This window comes from Amphiura filiformis, chromosome 19 (assembly GCF_039555335.1).
Source record: "Amphiura filiformis chromosome 19, Afil_fr2py, whole genome shotgun sequence".
Classification (NCBI taxonomy): Eukaryota; Metazoa; Echinodermata; class Ophiuroidea; order Amphilepidida; family Amphiuridae; genus Amphiura; species Amphiura filiformis.
Genome location: NC_092646.1, coordinates 13,349,913 through 13,372,767, shown reverse-complemented (window position 1 = coordinate 13,372,767; position 22,855 = coordinate 13,349,913). Strand labels below are relative to the sequence as shown.

Sequence of the window (22,855 nt, the reverse complement as noted above, 5' to 3'; positions counted from 1 at the left end):
TGCCTAAAAACACCACGTATCTGTAAGAATAACATCCCACCAAAAAAGCAAATGCCTTTGAAGTTTGGTTCAAGCCCGGGCTCAAGACACAAAACCTATTAGACTCCCAGCAAACACAAAAATGTCTTTAAAACGTTTTAAACATGTTATATTTTGGGTTGTAGTTTAGATAAAAACGTTTTAATAACATTAAATGTCGGGTTATATAAAAGTCATGGAAACGTTTTGTATGAAAACACACTACAACAATATTTAAAAAAAAATTTCAAAATGTTATTGTAAAATGTTTATTTGCAAACATTTTGTGCCAAACATTTGTCAACACTTAAATAACATTATGTTAGAATATTTGCAGTAGGTTATCAACAAATGTTTTTGAATGTTATGAAAACGTTTTATACCCTTTATATGACCTTTATATAACCCGACATTTAAATGTTTTCAGGCAACCTTTTCCGAATGATGTCGAAAACGTTTTGTGTTTGCTGGGCTGGTTCTATTTTGGAAATATGTGCTTATTTAACCATCAGGCGGCAAGTTCGCATAAAAGATGGAAACCAAATCATTTTAGTTAATTCGGATATGCTGAATTCAAAAATTTGTCTGCCAAGCTATATTAGAACTCTGTGACCCTAAAAAGACCCCCTACATGCTAATATAGGGAAAAAATTAAAATGCTCCAAATTCACTAACAAACATGGCAAGTTAGTTTGGGTCTAATATTCAATCATATCTATTTTCGGATCTTGGAAATCCCTAGTCTCAATATGGCCATTGTAAATTTGTATTGCATCATATGAAAAATCATATCTGGGATTTTTCAGTTTTACTACTTTGGTATAAATGACTGAAGCAAGAGTTTCTCGTGGCAGATGTGAGTTAGAAAGTGGTTGTAGGCTTTCTGTGTTTGACTGTTTGTAGACTTGTGCCTTCAAAGAAAGGTACCTATGAGCAAGTCATTTTGCATAAACAATCATGTGCTATTATTCAAGATCGAAGGAGATTCCAAAGTGCAACAAAGTGTTCTTCTCTTCCCAAAAGGGGAATATATTCTTCTGTCGATTTGCTGAAGTTTGATTTATGAAACAACACATCTGTCAATGTAAGGGTGAGATGGCTTATTAAACATACTTAATTTTGTGTTTTATTTTGTTTTCTGATGAAAAATGAAGAAATAAGATATTCCGGCAAAATATTCCGTGTGCATTTTCACTGTTTACTTATTTAGCAAAATGTGAATACTAACAAAATGTAAAATTTTACAATTATTTTTCATTCCGGGGACACAAAAACTACCTTACTGTTATACAAAAAAAGCGTTTTTTTTATTATTAGTTAAGCATGTTTTATGTCCCCTGCAATTCTGCAAAAATGAAAATACCATCAAATTTGAAATTTTATATACTAAATATTGCCAATTTGCCATAATGTAACAGTGAAAATGTACACAGGAGGTTTTCCCTGACCAGGGATTTATTATCATATCAAAGAAGCTGTTACTCATATGTAATAAAACACATTTATTTATTTACAAAAACAAATGTAGACCGACACATAGAAAATAAAATAATACATTTCACAGAATAAAAAATACTGCAAACATGTGCCTTTACAGTCTTAAACAAATCACCATTCTTATTACATGATGATAACAATATTCATTCTTGATAATATTCATCTATTGCAAATTAAAATTAAAACAAACTTTGCTAGCAGGGTAAATGTGTAGCTGCTGCCACCTAGTCAAAAAAGTACAAGCCCAATCGGCATTGTAACTTCCAGTTTTTAGAGCAGTTTTGGGATACTTTGACCCCTGACATATCGGTTTAATTGCTGAAATTATTATTAATTAATTTATTATTATCATGTTATCATTAAAAATATTTAAATAATTAATTTATGAAATATTAATGCTTTTGGGGTTTGTTTTTATCCTATTTTTTGTACGCACAAAAAACATTTTTTCTGAATTTTCCCAATAGGTCAGAGGGCAAAGTGTCCCCAAACTGCAAAATTGTCCCACAATGCATTGTAAACTTCTAATGCCGATTTGCCTTATTGGAAGTATAATTTTAAGAATGTGTGACCAAGTATTTTTCAGTGCCTCCGAAAGGAGATTTGCCACGCTACCATAAATAACACCCAAAACAAAGAGTTTAAACCAGGTGAATTAGGTATACACTCAGCAAACACACTGAAAACATTTTTCAGAAAACATTTAAATGCCAGGTTTGAGATTATATATAAAGGGTATCTAAACGGTACTTTGTAATAATGCGCTATATTAATTGCCTGTCTAAAACATCTTAATAACATTCAAAAACATTTTTGAAAACTTGTTACAAAGCACATAACATAATGTTAGGTTGTGACAAATTATTTTGCAAACATACCTGCCCAAAATACTTTGCAATAACACTTTGACATTTTAAAGTTTTTTTTTTTAATGTAAAACGTGTTGATGAGTGATGACCATTATAAACCTGACATTTAAATGTTATTAAAACATTCTGACCAAAAACAAAAACAAGCTAAAACATGTTTACAATGTTTTAAAAATATTTCTGTGTTTGCTGGGTAGTCAAGTTTGATTCTGATAATTATATCAAAATAATTTTCCCATTTGCTATGTACTTGGCAGTGAGTGAATCTATTTATAACATTTCAGACCAACACAATTTGAACTGAATCTCAATGGTGTTTAAGTAGTATGCATGCACTTATTTCTTATAAACCGTTGTCAATAATAATAATACTGGCCATCAAATTATCATGACTTTTGTGACACTGAGCTTTCTGTAGCATTCATAAAATAGTAAATTTTCAAATGGCGATAATAAAAGTCAAATTTTAATGTTTTTTCAATTTGAGAGAAAATGGGCCAAAAACATGCAATTTTGCAGTCACAAAATTCAAAGACTTGGTCTATGCATTCAAAATATTAAGTATAGACTTACAGGCGGTTATGGCGAGCCATCATTGATGCCCGACAGCAAGAGTTGACAGAGTAAAATAAGTAAGAAAAATAACCCTAAACTTCCACCCTAACACTAACCTAAGAACTAAGAGCTAATCCAAACACTAAACATATTCCTAAATAACTCTTAACTTAACCTAGCCTAACACTCACCTTAAATCCCTAACCATAATCCTAACCTGATATGCCCTAAACCATAACTTTAACTCTTTTTCAGACTAATGACCTTTCAGACTATGGCCTGTTTAAAACAAAAAACACCCAATTAGTGCTAAATAATGAATAAGGATTGACCTGTTTTTTTTTTAAAGCAAAACAGGATATTATTTTTTAATCCAAACAAATTAGTGCTGCATTTTTCTAGAAACAGGAGTATACGTCATCAACATTTGAGACCCGACCCCACATAATGAGCGGAACGTCGCCAAGAAAGAAAATGACACAGTGGTTTATTGTACATGTCAGAAAACAATAGAAAACAAAATAATTATTCATTGACTTTTGAAGACCAAGGAGCAACCCTGACAATTTATACCTCAGTTTAAAGCTTATGATCCAGAGAATATAGATATAACTCAAAACAAAATTGTGTGACTTTGCTTTCATTTTATGGGAATAGGTCTCATTTACTTTTGATCATTACACACTTTTCAGATTCAATTCAGTGTGTGCAATACAATTTTCTTTCATGACAAAAAAAATTAGTAGCATGATATACAATGTGTATGTACAATAATTTACAACATCATATTTATTAACATGAATTGCATTCTTCTGTCTTCTCTCTGACTATGGTGAACAGAAACACATACAGTTGAAGAGCTTGGTTCCAAACCATGTTAAGTCTGCACAAACACATGTTTCTGATTTGCCTGTGCGATATTGCAATGGGTTGTGATGCTATAGGTGTAGTAATTTCAGTTGGATGCACCATTATAAAGCAAACAGTGGATGGATGCACAGTAATAATACTGTGTGAGGCCTTTGGTTCTCAGATGAGAACAATAGTCTGCATAAGGCAGCATTCCTGTGGTAAATAATGGCTTGTTGATGGTAAATTAACTCATTATTGCTAATGTCAAACTTGTCAAAGTAATTGTGATTGTATCACACAAGTAAATGAGAAACATGTGGTTGTGGACTTTGGAATCAAGTTCTTCAACTGTTCAAACATTAACCACAGTACCTGATCCATAGAGTAACACAAAAATTACTATATTGAAAATTCATTATCATTTTTTTGTAAAAATCAAATCATAAACTATCAAATCTTACATCAATTTCTAGCATGCTGGGTGAATTTATACAATCTGTATCCAGACCTTTTTTTTTTTTACGTTTGCTGATACATACATACAATAAAAGACAAAATCAAATCAAATGCTTATAAACATTACTTACTGCACACATTTTGAATCTAAAATAGTATATTAATTTCAAGTGATTTGCCCATTTTCAGGTAACATTTGATTTTTTTCACACAGAGGATGGCACTTTAATTGAATAAAATCAACCAACGTTGTTTCTTGAATAACTTAATATAGGCTGTATCAAAATGATTGGTACCCATGAGTTTTCATGTTTATTGACAAGCCTGCTACTTCCAAATGCAACATTGGATCATATCCAAATTGCAACAATTTAGAGTTGACATCCTTTCACAACATTTATCTGCAAATTAGATGATTCTTATTTTGATGTGGCAGTCTTGTCTATAACCACTAAAAACTGATGGGTACCAATCATTTTGATACAGACTGTATGCTATGCAAATGATTTGAACATGCATATGGTACTGGTAAACAATTTTATGCATTTTCTCAAAGCTCACCAACAGTCAAACTTATTATTACCATAAAAACAGCAATCTCTCAAATGAGTTGGATTCTCATAGTCAAATATATTGCTATATATGTGTATTCAGGCAGTTAATTGTCATTACAATAAATGAGACCTTTACAAACTAGTTGATTCTTTAAGCACTGCAACCAAATTTCTTTGACCATGATATTGACCGTTGTTGCTGCTTCGGTACTTGTAATTTATCAACTATCAACTAATAATTAAAATTTTAAGCAGAATGTAATCGGTCAATACATTCCATACAAAGATTAAATGTTATCACAATTAACAAGTCATTCATTGATATTTCATAAATGATAAGGGTCTACCAAGCTTTACAGTCGATGGAAAGATTGAACAAATTTGGCTCCATTGCAGTAACAACACAAGAAATTGGGCCATTCCATTTAAAATCCACACCACCCCTGTGGAAGATTTAGCTAAAGTCTTCCAAAGAGGGAGAATGAGTTTTGAATAGAATAGACAATTGGGTAACTTCATTTGAAATACTCACTCCAGGTGTGGAAGAATATAGGTAAAGCCATAATACAGGGGGAGTATGGCTTTCAGAATGATTAACCGTGACTAGTTACATTTGAAAAACATATTCCCCCCGTGGAAGATATTTCCAAAATCTTCCACAGGGGTAGTGTGGATTTCAACTGGAATAGCCCAATGGTTTGACACATAACAGGAGTACTTGTCAAGGTACAGGGGGATGCAAAGATCCATTGCTGTGAAACTAGCTCCCTCTTGGTATTTTTTTGGAATGTTTACAATGTTTACATCTGTACATATACTACTCAAAAATTTAAGGGCCAGACACTGAAAATTATGATATTATATTCTTCCCTTTCTGTTCACACATGGTGCTGACCAAAGAGTTTTCTTAGTGTCATCGGACTTCAGTACTCAGAAGTGCAAGTGTTCTGTTGGCTGAACTTAAAAGCCATATTATAACATTTCCATAAGTAATAGAATTGTATTTTATTGGTATAAAATGTTAGTTTTCACTGTCAGATATGTCCTCTTTTCATTTGGGCCCAAACAGACGAGGCAATACAAAGAAAATTGGTATTTCATACCAGCGCATATGTCGCCAATGCAAGCCACTCATTTGAACGTGAGCTGTGTTGACTCTTTTGATATGTCACGACTGCCCACACACCATGTACATACTGTGTTATGCACATTGTGTATATATGCGTTCGACTAATATTTCCATCGTAATAATAAAACAACTGTTCCTGTGGTTTATTCAGAATTTTGAAAAATATTGAGGGCGCCCTCATCAACAAATGTTATAATATGGCTTTAACTGAATGAAATGACACTCATCCGATTTGCAACATAATGTGTTTGAAAAATACTAAAAAAAGCATATCATATTTTACAGTAAATAAATACCTTTCAAATTCCACCATATTTCATTCAGTCATTAAAATATTAATATTTTGAATTCTTTTAACCAAATGAGATAAACAAATAATTATGACCGCACAAGGAGGTTTTTTTGTGTGGCATTTATTGGTGACATGATCTGATCCACTCAGACCGAAGTTTGACAATTTGAAACTTTAGTACAATTTCTAACTTACTCAGTACTTAAACTTACTGATGTTGAAATCCCTACATTCCAATTGAAATTATTGATGTTGTGAACTTTATATATGTTCATTTTCTTATGTTTTTATTGCATTTTGTCAACTTAGGTCCTATTGTATCAGATCAGGTCACATTTATAAGACAAGGTGTTAATATAGAAATGACTAGAGCTATCACAGTATGAGATGTCCTGCTAGGGCGATTGTTTATTACCAGGGACAAGCGATTTGCGCAGAACTTTTTTTCTGTGCAATCCCGCGCAATTGGCTATTTTTTTCCTATGGGCAGGGATACATGATTTGCACTGAAAAAAGTTCGCGCAATCTCCGCAAGCAATTTGCTATTTTTTTCACAAGAAATCGCCTGTCCCTGGTTATTACAGTTGAAATCCATACACCCTCTATGGAAGACATGACCTTAATCTTCCACACAGGGAGTATGAATTTCATATGGGTTTACCTGATAAATGGTAATTCCCTTTGAAATTCACACTGTCTGTGTGGAAGATTAAGGTTGTGTCTTCCATAGGGGATGTATGAAATGACTAGAACTAACACGGTATGACTTGTCCTGCTAGGGTGATTTAGGCCAATCTAGGGTTACCTGAATTGCAGAATGGGTGATTCCTTTTGAAACTCGCACTCCCTGTGTGGAAGATTAAGGTTATGTCTTCATAAGGGATGTATGGATTTAAACTGAAATAGCCCATTATAATTGCTTAGGTCTTGTTGCATCCAAATTAATCACCCACATCTGGTTTGCACGGCACAATCTTAAAAGGATTCACAAAAAAATTATAAGATTGACTTGGCCAGGTCCACCATATTGAAATGCTGTGAATCGAACAAAAAACTAATGTTAACCTAACAGCATTTAACTAAACTGACCAATATATAGGCCTCCTATATATTGCAAGCTTTAAGCCCAAGCAGCACAAAGGCAGATGTGAAAATGGAAGGTAAAACTGCATTCCATGAGTTGTCCTATGGTAGGAGTTGAAACTTGATTTACCCCCTTTTTTCCCTCCTTGCACTCCTATGGACTCTGGAAGAAGCGGAGCTGAAAGGTGGGGACTTAAGGTTTATTCTTCATGTAAAACTGCATGGAATTTAGCCTAGCACATAAATCAACGGAGTCTTTACACTAGTCTAACTCATGAATATCTTAAACCAAGTATACAGCAAACTATGTTTCAAAATTCCCTCCTTTCACATTCAATGTAGTCATGCAGGGTGAGTGGTCTATGAGGAAAAACTGGTCCTACATGTCAGACTAGCCATGGGTCCAAAATGAACTTACAATTGACAACATGCTTTACTGACACTCTTATTTCTATGGGAAAAGATTAATTTTTGGATGTGTATTCAAGTGGAAAGTACTATTCTTGTATTGGCTTTAGTAGTCATATGTGAATATGAGTAATAACTGATATATGTCACGTTTTGAAGTTGTTGTACATGCCGCTCTGGTGTACTGACCAATCAACGTCACCTCTTACGGGCTGCTCTAGCCTACTGGCCAATCAACTGTCTCCTCTAATGCATTGCTCAAGTATCCTGACCAATCTGTTGACTCCTACTGAGTTCAAACTGTCTCATACAGCTCTCTCTGCAAACTCTTGAGTGTTAAGTTTCACATATAGCCCTTATGCAGGCTCAAATCCATACATATATACATAAGTATTGATAATTATCATTGCTTTCGGCAAATTGTTCACCTATATCCGTGAGTGATATGTATTATTGTGATAGTACACAGTACTCTCTCTGTCTTTCCATTAACCATCACAACCCAATAGAACACCTTGTAAGGCCTGGTTATTTGTGCTATGACAGGCTGTACATATAGTCCTGATGACAGGCTGTATATAGTCCTGCAGGTGAAAGAGTTAGCTTCAGCTAAATTCCTGTGGTACAAATTTGCCTTCCTGATTCTGTGGAAATAAATTTTATAAATAAGAAAGGGAAACAAATGCAATTATATATTATACTCCCATCATACTTATATCATTTAATTAAAAACAATTGTCTCAGAAGACCATATGCATAGCTTTTAAAAATTATAATGCACACAATCACCTAAATGCATCTGCCAATACAATTCCTAAGATTATGTGTGATGTTCCTAAACCCATACAATCTATCTGAAGCTCTAATATAAGTTCTTTACAATAATTTCTGAAGCCATAAAGTATAGACGTTCTATTCCCATTCCCAAGCTATCTGGGGCCAGTTTCACATACGATAGATCTTACACTTGATTTTACTTACATTTGGTAAATCAATGGTAAGATTGATCGTAAAGCTTTGTGAAACGGGGCCCAGGTACCTTAAGGTCCTTAATCAGCTAAAGGATATGAAGCCCTTATCTGAAGCCCTAACAAAAGTTATTAAGGATCCTTAGTGAAGCCATAAAGTCATGTTCCCACACAAATCCCAAAGTATCTGAAGCCCTAATATCTTCAATCATTTATCGGATACTCACTGAAGCCATAAAGTTATGATGTTCCCACACAATTCCTAAGCTATCTGGTACCCTAAGTTCTTCATGGATTTTCAATTCATAAATTTCATATGCATATTTCATCTGAAAAATAATTCAAAACAGAGAACAAAAATGTTAATGGCAATGATAGTCAAATCTGAATTATTGTTAACAATTCCAGGGCTCTTTGGCTGAGTGTAATAAAATTGGTTATGACCACTTGAGTCAATGTGATAACAGTTGGTCTTAATTGAGTGCTACTTATGTCTGTGGCAGGTCTGGATGTGCTGGATGTACCTTGCCTTTCCTCACCATTTCTCGCCAAACTTGCCCAGGATCTGAGTAAGACTTAATTTAGGTATCTCAACCTCGCCATTCCTCACTTTTCTTAATGCTACCTCACCTTTCCTCGCTAGCCTCGCCATTTCTCACCAAAAAAGGGTACTTTCTCGTCTTTGGGGTTCCTAGTGACAGTGTACAATATCAGGGGTGTTCATACTTACTTGTTTAGCACATTTCTTAGGTGGCATACATCCTACTGAGGTGGCAAGCCCTGGACATAGTACACTACGAATTGGGATACACCCTGGCTGTGAGTTGTGTTTCTGAACTGTAAAAGATGAATACAATAAAGTGTATAGTTACTAAGATAAAAAGAAGACATGAATCTACAAACCTGGAAATTTAAGTTAATAAGATTTCTGAATGCTTGTCTTGAAGAAACTCCTTTACCTGTGCAGAGAATGGTTGCACCCATAAGGTCATCACCTGTACTCTTTTCCTACTCACCTGTACTCTTTTCCTAAGCCTTTTTAGAGTGTTTTATTTAAAAGGCTCCCAATGAATGTGTACCAAAAATCTTTTGCTCTCTCGGCTTACCAAAAATTGCTTCTCCCCCTTTTGGCCGGCCCAACAAATCCAGGGCTCATAATTATATTACACAGGCCCCAATAAATGAAAAAAAAAACCCCAAAAAACCACCAAAGACATTAACCCCATGAGAACTACCTGCCGATTGGCCAAAATGAATATTGTGTCCAATTTTGAACCAATCAAGAAGGGTATTAATAAGATCATCTGTAAATGCAAGTTTGACCATGAATAGTTTAAAGCCTAGTCGTAATTGCCAACTGAAATATGCATTTCAAGTTATCAATCAATCAAAAATGCTGTTAGATGACCAGGGTTAATATGAGTGCTCACCTGCTAATATGACTGCTCTGAAGGCTAGATACGCATTATTAGTATTGGACACGTCTTCTGGTACCCGCATGGTTGGTGCAGAGATGAGATATTTGATAGGACTACCTTGATTGTAACCTTCCCATGACGTTCTCTCCGTCTTCCCCCAGAATGTCTGACAGGTTGGAACTATAAGAGCATCTCCCTGTAAAAATTAAATAGAAAGATTAAATAAGCAAACCATGTATCTGGTGTAAGGGGGGGGGGTAGCATAGGATCGATTGATTTTTGTGATTTTTTTTCGCCAGGGATCACAGGTGCCAACGTGGCCCATAGGTTTGTGTGTAAAATTTTGGGCACTACCTGCCGAATAAGAACTACTTTGATTGGTTACAAAGAGGACTATATCATGTATTGAGACAATCAGAGATATATGGTAAGAATAGACGGTAGGGCTGAAGGGGTTAAAGCTTAAAAGTACCAAGAGGTCTGAAGAATCCCACCATTATAGGCAAGTAGCAGCAGGATTTTTTTGAGGCAAAACAGGCAAGCTCTAATTCATTGGATAGACAGCAATATTTAATTGGTATCACACTGACTTGACTTGACTCAGTTCCATAGGACCTTCTCCACGCCAGTCTTCATTGGGCCTGATGTTGAGCATCCTACAGCAGCATCCCTATGTTGTGCTGTACTTGGTCTTTCCATCTGGAAGGAGTTGCGACCTGTTGGCCTAGGGACAGTAAGTATAATTCTGGTAGGCTTGGAGAGGGAGCCGGTGGTTGGGCATAAGGACAATATGACCAAACCATTTCATTTGTTGTTAGGATATTTATTTATTTATTTAGTCGGGCATTATCATACTCACCACTAATAATTCACCACTTTTCTCTGTTAATATGAGTTCTTGTAGCCTATTCATTCTGTGGAATAAAAACCAAATTGCAACTTGGTTACCTTGATGTCTAACTAATCAAATGTTGTGACAATTCCTGTTAGGGCCCATAACTAAATTCCAGTGCACAGCTTTCCTCAGCTTGGCTGGTGAATCCCTCATTCAATGGGAGCCTAAGCATTGTGGCTGCAGTAAGCTGCAGCTTGGCTGGGAAGACTGCTCACTGGAAACTAGGTATGGACCTTTATATTATTCCATGTTATTTGAACTTTTCAAAGCCCGAACAAAATGTACAAAGAGTTGACAAGCAAGTCTATATAGAAAGTAACAAAACAAGCAATTGAAATAGCCCACAAAATTATTCACATGTAAAAAACTACTTTTACTACATATTATACAGCAGGTAAAGAGGCTCATACATAATAATACATTGGACACATAGACATTTATGCAGTACATTGTACACTCTAACTGCAAGATAAATGAACGCTTTTGGGACTCATGTCTTACATGTAACATAATTACAAACAAAAGTGGAGGAAAAAACATGCATTGCATACATTAAACATTGAATTGTCCCATTCTGGGACTTGAACCTGGGACCTTGTTCATGCCGTGCACATGCTGGAACCACTGAGCTATACACAATCTCTGATTTACTGGGCTTCCAACCATGTAGACTGCTCAATCATTACTTCATGAATAGAAGCCCTGTTTATCAGGGATCCTGTCTTTGTTTGAGGGATTTGTCTTTGTTTAGGATATACAGGGATGAACATAACTGGTACATGTACCTGAATTCTTTTGCGCACTGTATAATTATACTAAATTACTTACAATTGCCAACCAAAATGCCTGGAATATGCCATATCTATACCTCCATCCATGAAGCCAAAACTATTGGCTGGGGAAACCTGAAATGAGAAAAAAATCAATAAAAAAAAATGAAAGCAATAAGTTGCAAGCCCAAGTTAGAGCTAACCCACTGATAAAAGGTGCTGGAACTGACTGCAGTATACTTATGGTGGCAATTCACATGTTATGTTAATTTATTCTTTTTAAGGGAAAATTGAGGTAACTTGAAATAAGCACTTATCTATATTAAACAGGAATCTATAAATAAACTCAATAAAAAATTTTCCCAGTTGACCCATGACAACTTGGACAATATGGCCATGGCCAGGGACAGGCGATTTGCGCGGAAAAAAATTGCAAATTGTGCGGAATTGCGCGGAACTTTTATTTCAGTGCAAATCATGTATCCCTGCCCATAGGAAAAAAAATAGCCAATTGCGCAGAAAAAAAAGTTCCGCGCAAATCGCCTGTCCCTGGCCATGGCCTGAATTGATCATGTGCAATGCTGAAATGGTTATAGAGGCCCTACATGCTTTTATCGATTGACTCCAAGCAAAGAATTTGAACAGTGCAGTCCATTCAATCAAATGTTGTCATCAACCTATTGATCATGAGTGCATTTGTTATAAGTGTGAGACGAATTGTTGCGGTAGATTGCAATCATGCTTTTGTTGAATGCATTTGAGTAGTTCGCCATATTTATGGTATGATACGTCATATGCACAACCTTTATTAAGTTACCTTAGCCACTGCAAGTTTATGTTCTTTGACGCATAGAATAAGATAAACTCATCCTCTCGAACTGTACCGCCGCCTACACAAATACGCAGTCACAGGGTGCGATTTTGTTGAATCCAAATCTCACAAACTCATCTTGCGGTTATCAAGATAATAAAGTAACTTACTGCCAGTGGAATAGGCATGATTTTAGGGGAATCATTTTGATTCTCGCAAAAGTTTAAGAGAATTGTTGCCAGAATCAATAATCTGATTCTGGCCGAAATTGCAAACAAGCACATATACGAGGGGGTATCCAAAAGTTTTTGACATCACCCAGAAGGAAAAGAGCTATATTGATGAAATTTTGTCAGTGTAATCACTGGTCCTTATGTACATTATGGTCCAAAAATGGTCTCATTAGTATGTTTACTTTCTTTACAGGTGGCGCTAGATGGGCAGTAGGCGATAACCTACAAGATGGTGAAAATTGAGGCATGCAGCATGATTCAGTTCCTGCATTTGAAGGGTTAGGCCTACAATGCTCAGAAAATCTATGATGAAATGAAAGCTATCTACGGTGATGATTGCCCATCATATGGCACTGTTGCTTTTTGAAAAAGGAATTTCCAAACTGGCCACATGACCCTCACAGATAAGCCAAGAAGTGGACGTCCATCACTTACGGATGATGTGGCCACGGTGAAAAAACTCAAGAAAGTGGAGGATCTTATCATGAAAGGTTATGTGCCTACTGCCTATCTAGCGCCACCTGTAAAGAAAGTAAACATACTAATGAGACCATTTTTGGACCACTGGCAAAATTTCATCAATATAGCTCTTTTCCTTCTGGGTGATGTCAAAAACTTTTGGATACCCCCTCGTACATTGATGCACATATCACTGACTTACTATTGCATCTGCAGCGGGTGCATTTTTGAAAATATCACCTTCTGAAATCTGAAATCAAGAAAACAAAATGTATTACCATTGTTACATCTGCAATTTCTTATATAATAAAAAAGATCATAATAAGTCTACAGGCACCTAAGTATGTATATTGTATGTTATATTATTATTGGTTTTTTTTAGTTTGTTATGCAATGAAATTTCAACAATTGCTATAACAATTGCTAATAATTTGAGGTTATAGGGATCTTGCACAAGTTTGCAGTTGAAGACCACAAAACAGCTTTAAGTAACAATTCATTTTTTTTGGTAAGATTATTAGTGTCTATTATAGGCCTGGTGTGTTATTTCATTCAATGCCACCACACTGTTTCTTAATCAGATATTGCTTCAGCAACCTTTTTGAGTATAAGACAGATATGTAGATGTTTAGCCTCTTCCACAAAGAAAGAAAATCCTGACTTAGAAAGTATGTCCATCCACCCATAGAACTGTTTTTTTTATCACCTTATTAGTGGAGACAATATTGTAGTATTTATCATTTATTTCGTACCTGTACATTTTCATGATCTTTAAATTCAGCTCTCCAAGCAGCCACAAGATCCTTGTTGATATCTCGCAGTCTGAACTGCACTCCTATCGGTGTCACAGCTTGCGATGACGATTCTGATGCTGATGTCTCTGGTTTCTTGATCTTGATATCTTTACATCGAATACCAGCTTTGATGTCCACATCTGTGGAGAGTATGCCATCCATGGCTGGCAGGGAAGGATGTTGGTGGGTAAAGTTGAGATTACCACGTCTATTTTATGTAAAGCAACAGGAAGAAAACAAAAATCAATGGAAATATTAATTAGACAAATGCATACATGTACGCAATGTTCATAACACAGTACATTAATGGCGTGCGGGACGGTGACACACACATCAAAGGATGGTAGGGGCCTACCGTGGCGTAGTACGACCGACGGAGTGACATGGCGACATCGGCGCTGGTAACTAGTATTAAATTCCAATAATTTTCTTTACTTCTTTACCTGACAGTAGGTATGCCAGGCAAACCTTAGTTAACACATTGGACCAAACACAATATAGAAATTTCAATTTTTTTCAAGAACAGGTCGGTCAAGGAAACCTACATGTTTTCTATACTTCACTTGACCCAAATATATGATTTTTTATGGTGATGAGACACTCACACATGGAATTTTAGAGGATTTTGATAGCAGTTCCATTAAAAAAAAGCTGCTATCATCATGAGACTAAGGTAGTTCCAGTAACTGTAACTCGTCATACCTAGAGTTACAGTGCACACACTCGGCAGTCCACGCTTTATAATGCGTGCTGGTTCGAAATTCTGAAAATTGGTGAAAGCGTGGGGGTTTAAACTTTTTGGGTAAAAAGCGTGGACTGATATAAAGCGTGGGATTAAAATAAAAAGCGTGGGGCTTCTTCCAACTTACAGTATATTTTTATTGAATGATAAAATAATCATAGTTCCAAGAAAAATCACCAAAACTTGCACACTATGTCGCAAGATAAAATTCCATTTGATGCAGGCTCGCGCTTGTTTACGTGAATCCAGTGCAATGTACACAATATCCTCCCCCGGAAGCGCTGCCAAAACGCCTACGTCATATGCAAATGTCCGATTTTCCATGACGTGTTCTTTTTCTTTACATTGATCGTATATGAGTGACGTCATTAAATGCATAATTGATTGAGCGAAGCAGCACGGAAGAAGTAGGATATAGTCGCTGAACACAGCGTACGTCAAGTTTCATGACAAGAACAACATTTGAACACCATAAAAGTACAGTTATTCATTAAAATGCTTATTTTACAGTGCAGTAGTAGTTTTTCACATATAATTTGCATTGTTCACGTAATGTATCAATTAACTTATTGGAGAGAAAAACATCGGACTCGCACATGTATGTGAAATAGGTGCAGAATTCGGCGTACTTGATACTTCGAACCAAATTGTGTGCGACTTTGTCAGTTTACAAATAGCGGAAAAAGCAAAAAGTGGTGGGGGTCAAGAATTTTCAGTATAAAGGGTGCCTCAGTAAAAAGCGTGGGGGTCAGGAATTTTCAGTATAAAGGGTGCCTCAATAAAGAGGGTGGGGGTAAAATAAAAAGGGTGGGAGTCAAACCCCACTGCCGAGTATGGTGCACTCTATTGTTATCTATTCCACAAATAAGAAACATCACAATATGTGGGCTCATTTTTGGGCTCTAAGGATGTAGCTGAGGAACTCCAAGGACAGTTTGGGCATGCACTGATGATTTTAATCCCATTGTACCAGGGTTTGGGCGTGCTTGGATGATTTTAATCCCACTGACTGTACTAGTCTATAGACTATACTCACAAAGTTGAGGTAATTGATCAACATTGATCTCATCTTTTGGGTGGGTTCGAAATTCCCAGGGTTGGCAAAACATGCAATCTTCATGGGAGTAATTTACTTAGTGCAAAAGTGGTCAAAATATTGCTCTTGATGCTTGAAGTTTGGATTTCTTAAACGTACAGTGCATCCCTATGTACCGCTGCAAGACTTCAGGTCAGTAGATGTCATTATGTTTATGATAAAGACTGAAGGCAGGACTAGAGACTAAGGTCTAGAAACACCCCCGTAACATTTGCTGTTTTGGGGAATTTTGCTAGCATAATCTTTTAGATGAAAGTCGATCTTTGATAACTTTGCCACGGAAAGTGCTATACTGTGGACAAAAAGGTTTTCAGTTTTGGCTTTCTTTACTCAAGGCCAGGGGCTTTAATTTGATATATAAAATAATGCAGTTTGATGGCAATTATTTAAATTCACTGGCATACCTACTGTAGGTAACCTAGGCAAACCTTAGTTAACACATTTACTAGTCAGCGAATTCGCCGAGACCGGGGCCCCAACACAATGCATATTTACATAGAAATTTGAATTTTTTCGAGAATAGGTGGGTGAAGGAAACCTACATAAATTTGTTTTCTATACTTCACTTGACCCAAATATATGAATTTTTATGGTGATAATCAAGTCGCACATGGAATTTTAGAGGATTTTGATAGCAGTTCCATTAAAAAAAGCTGCCATCGCCATGAGACTATGATCTAGAAACACACCCTAATTGCCGTTTTGGGGAATTTTTCTATCTGAATTTTTTTGATGAAAGTCATTCTTTGACAAGATGTAACTTTGCTATGGAAAGTGCTATGAAAAAAAGGTTTTCAGTTTTGGCTTAGTTTACTCAAGGGCTTTAATTTGATATATAAAATGATGCAATTTGATGGCAAATTTGAATTCACCTAGGATACCTACCTACTGACAGTTGTGCAGCTGCAGCTCAAAATTAAAAGTGAACATCTTATAATAACAGCTAACATTTTATGGAAATCATAAAAAAATTGTGTAAATCATGATTCATGAATGATGATTTAAATTGTTAAGCTTACTTGTTATCTTTGTACTTGACGTCTTGTACTTACTGTTGTTTCAATTGAATGTCCTGTATAAACTGTTGGGAAAGTTCACAGTTCTACTCAAACGTGGGAAGGTTCTTGATACACAATTTACCCTTCTTTCTGTCCAAATTATCAGGCCCCAATCGAGAAAACAAGAAAATCTGTGTTTCACCTTTGTCCTTTAATGGGTCACCATTTCCGGGTTAATTTACGACGACATGATTTCTATAATAGGGGTGTCATATTATTTTTAAATTTTGACAAATAGATATAATTTTATATAGTCAGTTACTGCAATTACTATATTTAATTAAAATATATTTAAATTCATTTTGTGTAGATTTAAATTTTGATACATTTATCATACATTTTCTCATGATCTAATTGATCATTACAATTCTATATTTACCTCAAGCAGAAATGATTTCTTCCATGTTGACCTCTAGCTGTAAACATGGCTTCCACTTTGCATTTCGTTCGCACTGCTTCGGTAAGAATAATTCGGATTTTTGCATTAATTTTGTAAGAAAAACCTTTGAAACTAGCACCGAGTGTTAAACATTATATTGTTTACTGATGTCTTCAATTTTATTTGTCATGTTATCCTCTAACAATAGTTAACTGTATTTAGAGATTTCGTCTAGTGCCGAGTGGAGTCGAATTCGACAGCCTTTTCATAAGTAACATGTACTTCCATAAGTGAATGACATGTAGGTAACCCCCTATACTCTGATCAGCTTAGTACAAGGAACTTATACGATGTCCTCATTCACAAACTGATACTAACTGTCCATCGTATAAGGTTATTGCCGTACGGCAATGTGGTGAAGGAATATTACACAGTCAAGAATATAGGTATCCCAGGCAAACCTTAGTTAACACATTTGCTAGTCAGCGAAATTCGCCGAGAGCGGGGCCCAAACACAATGCATATTTACATAGAAATTTGAATTTTTTTCGCGAACAGGTCGGTGAAGGAAACCTACATAAATATGTTTTCTATACTTCACTTGACCCAAACATATGATTTTTATGGTGATAATCAAGTCGCACATGGAATTTTAGAGGATTTTGATAGCAGTTCCATTAAAAAAGCTGCTATCGCCATGAGACTAAGATCTAGAAACACCCCTAAATGCCGTTTTGGGGAATTTTGCTAGCAGAATCTTTTTGATGAAAGTCAATCTTTGACAAGATGTAACTTTGTTACGGAAAGTGCTATGACAAAAATGTTTTCAGTTTTGGCTTTCTTTACTCAAGGGCTTTAATTTGATATGTAAAATGATGCAGTTTGATGGCAAATTTGAATTCACCTAGCATACCTAAAGAATAGGCTCCGTCTCCGACTCCGTCATTTTTGTATTATGATCCCTCCCAGTCTCCCAAAACATCAAAACATCAAAAGCGTTGCACATTTACTTACTTTAGACTGTCCTTTTTCATATAACGCAGACAAAGTAGGGCCAAGCTACCTAGAAATGGTCAAATTTTGGCAAGAAATATCTCTGTGTAATCCTATGTATAAAGTCCCATATCACATCGTTATTTTTTTTCTTCTGAAGTTTGGCTGGTACCCACTACTACTACCCACTAGCGTCATGCACGTGGTGTGACACAGCTAAAATAATCGACCGGAAATCAGGGATCATTAAAACGTCAACAAATTTCAAAACACAGAAAGCAGTAAACTTAATGGCGAGCGGTCCGAATTTTGAGCCATACAAGTTTACGTGGTGAACTAGATCAGCTCTTAATTGGCGGGACTCATAACATCGTGGATTGATACAGAATGACGTACACACAGCTAGGCGCAGCACCTTATGTGAATGACGCGTGGTTTTGTGAATTTACCTGTCATGCATTTGGCATTGGTTGGGAAACCACCAACCAACACAGTCATGACAGTATACACAGAGCTGCTCACATTACAACCCCATGCACTGAACTGACCAATCAGGATTCAGGTGCATGGATTTTCAAGAAAATTTGTTCTGGACTATGAAAAATGCTCATGCATATTACTTTTGTCCATCAACATTTGACTGTCTCCACTTGTACTTCCAACACAAGTAGCTTGAATAAACCTTAAACATCCGTAGAAAAACTTTGAAAACCTCAGAAAAACTTGTAATTTCTACTTGAGTATTTACACCATGACTGCGGGTTGCATTGGTTTTTGTGGGTATTTACATGATGGTATGCATTAATTGCGCCATAATAAAATGAAAATTGAGCGAAGAAAAAAAGCGTGAAGAATAAACACAGGAATATCAATATGAATGAGGATACTGCATGGGTGCCATAAAAATTTAAAGCCATTATATTTTTACATTCTACAACAGGGCTGCAGAGTTTTCAGGTGGTATAAGACCAAATTCGAGCCCTGGTACCATCGATTGACAGGCCATAACAACTCCACATTTGAACAAGTTTAAAATTCAATGTTACGTACCGTATATGAATCCACATTACAATTAGCATCGACACCAAATTTAAACAATCATGTGACATACTCTGACTTAATAGTAAGAACCGAAGTGGTATATAAGCTTCAGCAAGATTATGGAGGCCCTGGTTCCTGTTTAGTTTTAACCTACATGTAACCAATTTACTTTATGTCTGGAATACGCTAATTGCTAACCTTACTGTTGTCTTTTTTCTCTCTTATCTATTTACATACAGCAGGTTGTGAATGCCAGGATTGCATCAAGGGGGTTTGCTACAGTGCAAGGCCTCAATGTAAGTTGCTCTTGAAGTTTATTTTTATGCTAATGTAGAATGTTAGAAACAATTTAATATTTTTGGAGTACGGTACACAGAATTGTTATTGCCACCCTTAGCCATGTACAGTTTGAACAACTGGCCCCATTCTTAGGAACTATCATCATCCTTTTCCTTTGTAAACTTCGTACTTGCTGTGCAATTGATTTTTATGTTCTTTTATTGATATACAGGATGTTGTCATTGTCAGTTCTGTGCGCACACCTATTGGTTCATTTAGAGGGACGCTGGCTCCTATGACAGCCACCAGGCTAGGCGCCATTGCAATAGAAGCTGCAGTTGACAAAGCAGGTAAGCTATCTCCAGATGTACTGACAATAGGAATTTTTCTGTGTCTTAAGGTTAGCAACTATTTTAAACTATTGCGATTTGGTAGTTCACAGCATCTTGTGAATGGTTAATAAGCTGGCAAAAATTACATTGATCATTTCATAGCGAGCATGTAGAACAAATCAAATATCACAGATATACTTTTGTAGGTCCTGTGGTTCTTGATTTATGTTGTAAAGAGGGCTGAAACAACAAGACATAAATGTAAAACGTACGTTAACAACAATACATCAAGCAAGTTTTCAAAGTACCGTATATGATTTTTAGAATGAACTTTTGCAAAACATTAAAGTGTTATTTTTCAATAATAAAAAGAAATATATTTAAATAATTAAATGAAAATCGATTTTTTTTTGGCTGCTTCGACCAACAATACACTACAAGATTCCTGGCGACGTAGTACCTCTGCTGCAATGGTACTTCGCGTCTACTACCGCTGCTACTACGTACCGAGTACCCTAGCTCTTTGTGGCCGACGTTGGTACTACACCAAAGTACCAGCGTCGGCCACCATACTGTAGATACCCCGTAGCAAAGTACTTACATCGATACTCCACCATGCGTCACCTTAGAGTCAACTGCGATGTACCGAGTACGTGTCTTATAGGCAGACCATATGGTCGGGGGTACTTCGATGGCCCTTCAGCGGAAGTACCTGCACAGTAACCGCATCCATGGGGTACCCATGCGTCAGCAGTGAAGTAGCAGTGAAGGTACTCAACCGCGAGGTACTCCGTCGCTAAAGTCCTTTGATCGTAAAGTTCATTGACTTCAAAGCGCGCGCGCCCGTGATACAACTACGCGGCCGACTGCTTGCGTTCAACTACGCGTTCAACAAGGCTTGCACTAACGCTGCGTTGTAGTGGAATTTTTAATTTGTTATGATCTGGATGCAATTGCTTGTTGCACAATGCAGTTTTTCCGTTCACCGGCGACAGTGTTATAATTCCGTTGTTTTTCTTTTGTTTTCCGTTTTGTTCTGTTAGGAAAATAACACGGTTGTTTGTTTGTTTGATTGTTTACTTGGTTGGTTAGTTAGCTGTTTGCTTGGCTGATGGTTGCTCAGTTGTTTTCATTTGTATTTTTTATCTTTAGTAAATTTATTATTTTTCAGAAATGTTTAGAAAAGATTACATCATGTATTTTATGTTCATATGTTTTTTTATTCATTAACTCATTTACTTGCTTTAGTTATTTTACTGATTTATTTATTACCTGTTTATTTATTTAGTTGGTTACTTATTTATTTATTTACTTATGTACTTATAAATTTACTTAGTTCTTTCTTTATTTATTTAATTGTTTTTATACTTATTTATTACCTTCACTTATTTATTTACTTACTCATTTAGATATTTAGTCATTTATTTATTTATTTAGTTGCTTATTTACTTACTTGGTTATTTTCTTATCTTCTTATTTTCTTGTTTATTTACTTATTTAGTTATTATTTACCTAATTATTTACTTATTTGTATAATTAGTTATTTACCTATCTCCCTATTTATTTATTTATTTATTTATTTATTTATTTATTTATTTACTTATTTATTTATTTACATCTTTGGGTTATTATTTATTTAATAACTTGTTTACTTGTTTACCTATTTCCTTATTTATTTACTTACTACTTTAGTTATTTACTTACTTATTTACTTATTTATTTACTCAGTTGCTTACATTATGTATTGTTATTTACTTATTTATTCACTCATTTACTAATAGGCCTACTTAACTTATCCGCTTAAAAATGCCCAAAGAATAAAATAAGAAACATAAATCAAGAACATATTAATCAATATAAATCAATATGGCAACAGAAATAAATAAGAAATGGCCTCACTTTTTTGCCAGAGTACCCATGTCGGTACTCAGCTGCAGAGTACCTGGCAGGTGAGTACCAGTGTCGGTACTCGGAGTACCTTCAAAGTACCTACGCCACGAGGTATTCGCGAGTTGCAGCCGGCTTGCTGGGCCACAAGGGTCTGGTGGCCGACGTAGGTACTCGAGAGTAGCAGCACTGCTACTCTCATGAGAATCCCGTAGTGTACGTCATGTCCCCAAAAGAGGATTGCAGGCCAATATTTTGAGCTGTGGAGTAGCAGAGACACTATGGGACAGGAACTGGTATCATCACACATCAGTCTGGTCCCTTACCGATTGAGCTAATGCCATACATTTGATTCAATTGTCATTCTGAAGTACTTGAAGTTCAACATGTGGCTGCCATTGCCATTGTTACCAGTGTCAGGCTGGGAAATAAGTGGGGGCCCAGGGCCATTTGGCTCCCATAAAGTCCGAAAGGCCTCTGGTTCTCAAGTAAATACCTGTGACCAGGGGCCACTTACTTTGTTCAAACTGGCCTAATGGTCATTTTGGCATTTATCATAACATTATTGAACATCAGTAATTATGTGCTTTCAAAATAGACCCTGTTTCATTGAAAATAGCCCCTAGTTCCCTGTAAAACCCCATGAACCAAAGTAGCCATTGTCCAGCCTGACCAGTGTGGTCTGTGCAAACAATTGTTTTAGACCTTCCACAATACGCCTCTAACCACCACAAATGAAACTTCAACCCAGCCCCTTAATTTCTTTGTTTGATTTCAAATGTAATTTAAAAAAATTATCTCAAATTGACTATTTCAACCCCCACAATGAAATTTACTAAAGACCACACTGATTGTTACTACCATTCCGATTGGTTTATTCCAATAGGGTCTATTGGATTAAGTAATTGAAGTAGTGTAGTCTGCACTCTTGGAGTTCTATTTTTAAAAAGTCTGCCGCAAACTAAAGTTTGTTGTTTTCTCTCCCCA

At 36.0% G+C, this 22,855-nt stretch overlaps 2 protein-coding genes across 4 annotated transcripts in view; one reads left to right on the top strand and one right to left on the bottom strand.

Moving 5' to 3' along the window:
- Window positions 1-6,791: 6,791 nt before the first annotated feature.
- LOC140140942 (uncharacterized) lies at window positions 6,792-17,107 on the bottom strand. Of its 2 annotated transcripts, none has more exons than XM_072162704.1 (9): window positions 16,919-17,107; window positions 14,020-14,269; window positions 13,470-13,517; window positions 11,823-11,899; window positions 10,959-11,013; window positions 10,112-10,295; window positions 9,412-9,518; window positions 8,909-9,010; window positions 6,792-8,357 (listed from the first exon to the last, which is right to left on the bottom strand). In XM_072162704.1, the coding sequence occupies exons 2-9, from the start codon at window positions 14,221-14,223 to the stop codon at window positions 8,319-8,321; spliced, it is 816 nt and encodes a 271-aa protein (XP_072018805.1). In that variant the 5' UTR covers window positions 14,224-14,269; window positions 16,919-17,107; the 3' UTR covers window positions 6,792-8,318. The 2 variants fall into 2 exon arrangements, with proteins under 2 accessions (XP_072018805.1, XP_072018804.1); XM_072162703.1 differs by having other exon boundaries at window positions 16,952-17,107.
- A 244-nt stretch (window positions 17,108-17,351) lies between these two features.
- The window catches only part of LOC140140939 (acetyl-CoA acetyltransferase, mitochondrial-like), a 54,429-nt gene continuing 48,925 nt past the window's right edge, over window positions 17,352-22,855 (top strand). Inside the window, exons 1-3 of one of the 2 annotated variants that reach the window (XM_072162700.1) lie at window positions 17,352-17,417; window positions 19,610-19,666; window positions 19,882-19,999. In XM_072162700.1, coding sequence (XP_072018801.1) covers window positions 17,382-17,417; window positions 19,610-19,666; window positions 19,882-19,999 — 211 coding nt within the window. In that variant the 5' untranslated portion in view covers window positions 17,352-17,381. The remainder of the gene's footprint in view (window positions 17,418-19,609; window positions 19,667-19,881; window positions 20,000-22,855) is intronic. The other variant, XM_072162701.1, reaches the window with a different exon arrangement.